This window comes from Vitis vinifera, chromosome 8 (genome assembly GCF_030704535.1).
Source record: "Vitis vinifera cultivar Pinot Noir 40024 chromosome 8, ASM3070453v1".
Taxonomy (NCBI): domain Eukaryota; kingdom Viridiplantae; phylum Streptophyta; class Magnoliopsida; order Vitales; family Vitaceae; genus Vitis; species Vitis vinifera.
Window position 1 is genome coordinate 11663792 of NC_081812.1, and position 4296 is coordinate 11668087.

The 4296-nt window shown below is 33.9% G+C and overlaps 1 protein-coding gene across 1 annotated transcript; it reads left to right on the forward strand.

Annotated features, from left to right (window-relative positions):
* Positions 1–2140: 2140 nt before the first annotated feature.
* Positions 2141–3933, forward strand: LOC100255128 (transcription repressor OFP1). Its single transcript, XM_002270098.4, has one exon. It carries the CDS (start codon positions 2627–2629, stop codon positions 3815–3817), a length of 1191 nt encoding a protein of 396 aa, XP_002270134.1. The 5' UTR covers positions 2141–2626; the 3' UTR covers positions 3818–3933.
* The last annotated feature ends 363 nt before the right edge of the window (positions 3934–4296 follow it).

Here is a 4296-nt window from a genome sequence, read left to right on the forward strand (position 1 = left end):
CTGTGATCAAAGCTCTTTCAACAAAATAATTATAATAAAAGTGGTATGAAATTTTCAAAGCTTAAGCATTTCATAGATGCTGTGGTGTATTATCAATCATGAATCCAAAATTTTCTCACACTGTTTGCTAGTTGGGCTGGGCTTGGAATGAAAGAGGTCAAATAGGTACAAAATTGTTCCCACAAGAGCCATCCAACCATGGAGTTGATGATCCTTCCATAGAAAATAGGTGCCATGTTGAGACTTCAACAAAAGGAAGTGCCCGAGTAATCATCTAATATCTTTAATTTTGTATTACCCATTAATATTTTGTTTAGCGCTATTAATTATCCATAAATCCATTAAGCCTGTATTTTTTATTTTTACTATTAAGTCCATTGATATTTTCATTTCACTTTATTTAGTATTCTCGATGGTATTTAATTTTACTTTTATACACTATATTAAGGTGGTATTTTTTTTAATTTATTACCAAAAACAATTTATTTTCATACTTTACAAACTTATTATTTGTTTCTTTAATTTTTTTATTGAATAAAAAATTAAAATATTGGACTTTTTTTCATGCTAAAAGTAACCCATTCATTCTTCTTTACCTTTTAATATTTAATAAAAATAAAATATTAAAAAAAAAACAATTTAATATTTCATGTTATTAAACACTATTTAATTTTTAGTTTCCAAGTAAAAAAAAAAAAAACAAACACCACCTACTAACAATCTACTACCTTTCTTTTGACTTATATCAAAATTCATATATTAGTTAAGCCTAAGTTTGGATATATTTTTTATTTTTAAAATTAGAAAGTATTGTATAAAATATAGAAATTTTATTGAGGTAAATATTTTCTTTATTTAAAAATACATCTTAAAATTTTTAAATTTAAGAAAGTAAAACATTTTTTTGAAATTTTTTTTTGAAGAATACAATGTAATAAAGAATACAAGGTAAATTGTAAAAGTCTTATATTTTAAAATTTAAGAAAGTAAAATATTTTTACTTCCTCAATTTTTTTAAAATTTGAAAACTTTTTAAAGAATATAAGGTAAATTGTAAAAGTTTTATATTTTATGCATTTTTTTAATAATAAAAAATAGAAAATATATCAACAGCCCAGCTAAAACTTCTTTATTTGTTTTTATCTATTTTTTTTAAATTCTTTTATTCTTGAGACTTTAAAAAATCTAATTACGAGACTCATATTTCTTTGTTTAAGTAATAATGGAAAGTATAAAAAATGTCATAAAAATATTAATATTATACATAAGTATATAATATTTTCATAAATAACAAATAACAAATTTAATTTTTATATTTGAGTTTTCTAACCAAACTTATTTCTGAAAACATTTTTTTAAAAGTTATTGTTGAAGAAATTTCCAAACAAGCCTATACTATCTTAAGCTAATATTTTTATACACTTCCATTAAACTTTTAAATTTTCAAAATTATTTATTTTTGTCTCTATTATTTTAAAAGTAATTTTTATTATCAAACAACTTGTATCACACGTTACCCCAAAACAATTTTAAGACAATTTAACGCTTACGCTTGCACACACGGTGAGTACCATGTTATAATACCTAATTATGAACAAAATTAATATGCCACTACCTCTCTTTAGTTGGGAAGAAAATATTTCCTTTCGCATGCTTGCTTAAAAAAAAAAAAACAAAAATGTAATTAATTACGTTGTACCTAATAACGTACACTATGAGACTCCTACTTACCATCTATTTCACTGTCCATGTTGTGAATGCCTTCTTTTTTTCTTCAAAAAAAGAAAAAAAGAAAAAGCAATTCTCAAATAATTATTAATTAAATTTAATTAAAGCAATATAATAACGCTTAGTGTGTGCTTTCTGTTATGAGTAACGCTTACGCAGTAGACTTATTCTCCAATTTTGTGTCTCTTTAATGCGTCTACTCATATTCATTCTACTTTTGCCTACAACGCTGATTTTGTGAAATTGATTTTTAATCTCACGATTTTACAAAATTTCTCAAAATAAATAATGCTTGTGTAAATGGCATGAAGAAAATTCATATCATGAGGTAAATCTAACAAGATCAAACCCATTAAAAGATGAATGATAGCCAGAAAAGGAGAAGTGGGGGTTAGCAAATGAGGGTGGAGGGATGGCACTAAAGGTCAAAGATAAGATGGAGCCCATGAGTATGATGAGCGGAGAACTGTGGAAGCCATGTAGGCAGAAACAGTTGAAAAAAGGGGAAGGGAAGAGGCCCAAATTGGCCGTAGTACGAGAACAAAGAGGAGGGAGGCGTCGTGGACAAAGAGGTTGCTGGAGTAGCAGAATCAATTATATGCGTTATTTTGTTTTACAAATAAACAAAAGCTAATCATAATAAACAAACAAAGGTTCTGTTTCAGTAGGTGATTTGGTTGTAAACCCATTCACCATCCTCTGCTTTTTTCCACGCTTTTGCCATTTTGTGGACCCACCCTTCCTCTAAACCTCCTCTCCTTCCCCTCTTTCTCTCTCTATTTATCCTCAACACACCACTTCTAAGTTCTAAAAGCAGAGAGACGTTCAGAAAAAGGAAAACTCGGCCACCTGAGTCCTGAGAGTTGTAGGATTTTGAGAGAGTGGAGAGGTTTTCTCGATGGGTAATTACAAGTTTAGGTTATCAGATATGATGCCTAATGCTTGGTTTTACAAGCTCAAGGACATGGGCAGAGGCAGAGGCCATAACAGTGGGCATTCCATTAAGAAAAAGCAATCTACAAAAACTGCAGCAGCACAGGCGGGCAAGCCAAAGCAGCCCCACAGAGATTGTCCCAGAAAGTCTTACTACTTCACGAGAGACCCCATCTCCAGTGATGGATTCTTCCATTCTCCCACAAACCCCAAAGTCTCGGACACAAATTTTCCTGACCCACCAAGAAGATCGTCCAAACAGCGTGTCAGGAGAAGGGCCCTGAGGTCTTCTCCCAGGCTCGTCACCTCCTCTGTTTCCGCCGGTTGTAGCTGCCGCGCCACTCTCGAGTCCGTCTGGACTAAGTCCGATTCCACCCCGGACTTCTGGGATTCTCCTCTTGACAGCTCTCCTGATGGAGTTTCGCTGCTTCCGGAATTGGGGTCTGACCGGATTCAGTCTGCGGAGTCGTTTGATGGGATGGTTTCATGGGCGAGTTCTTGTAGCTGCAGAGTCGATTCCACTGCCAATGACTTCGTAATCGACGTGGAAGAGAAGTCTTTCTCTAGGAAATTTGATAAGCTAGACGGGTTCGAAACCATTTCGGAGCTTGACCTCCCTCCAATCATAACCAAACCTGCTAAATTCAACGAGATGGTAAATGATATCAAGAAGAAGGAGATGACTGAACCGGTCAAGGTTCGGAGGAGTTCAGCAAAATTTGAGGAGAGAAATGCTCATGGATCCTTATCTGTGAAGATTGTCAAGGAGGAAAGCATTGGTATGAAAAAGCAAAAGCCCAGTCCTGTTCGAAGATTTTCTGGGAATTCTCCCGGAGTGAGGCTCCGGAACAACTCACCCAGAATTGCGAGCCGGAAAATTCAGTCTCATGGTCGGAAAAGTGTCTCTTCTACTTCAAGTTCAAGCTCCCGGAGGAGTCTTTCTGATAGCTTTGCCATAGTGAAGTCCTCCTTCGATCCTCAGAGGGACTTCAGGGATTCAATGATGGAGATGATTGTGGAGAACAACATCAGGGCATCAAAGGACTTAGAAGAGCTTCTGGCCTGTTATCTTTCCTTGAACTCAGATGAGTATCATGACATCATTATCAAAGTGTTTAAGCAAATCTGGTTCGATATCCCTGATGTCCACAAGTGAATTCTTCGAGAACTAAGTTGACATTTGTAGATGACTTCCCTTTTTTTCTTTCCCTGGTAGCTTTCTTGTTACAAAATCTTCTAGCTAATAAAGTAATTATCAGTAGCCTTAGTTGAGTATTTGAGTTCAAAGCTTATCAGAATCGGTAAAATTTTCACTTTTCTGAAAACAAATGAGACGGTGATTTTGAATAATCCGCCATTAAAATTGGCTATCCTGTTGAATATTTCTGAGAACATGCCCTGTTTATTCTCTGGTCAGTGAAGCTTCAAAGATTTTAAGCTTTTGGGTCATGTAGAATTAAGGAAGCTTTCTGCAATGAAGAGTGGTGCCAGTGTGAACAGGTTGACTGGAAAAAGCTTCAAAAAATATAAAATACAGAACTCTTTGGAAGAGAAATAAATGTTAAAATAGAATTGGTTCCACTTTACAGATAGATTTTTAGCCTTTTCTGGAGACCGGAAATCAGAGATGAGCTC

What these genes read in the sequence shown, in the direction of transcription:
- LOC100255128 (XM_002270098.4), top strand. Translation starts at nt 2,627, where the DNA reads ATGGGTAATTACAAGTTTAGGTTATCAGATATGATGCCTAATGCTTGG.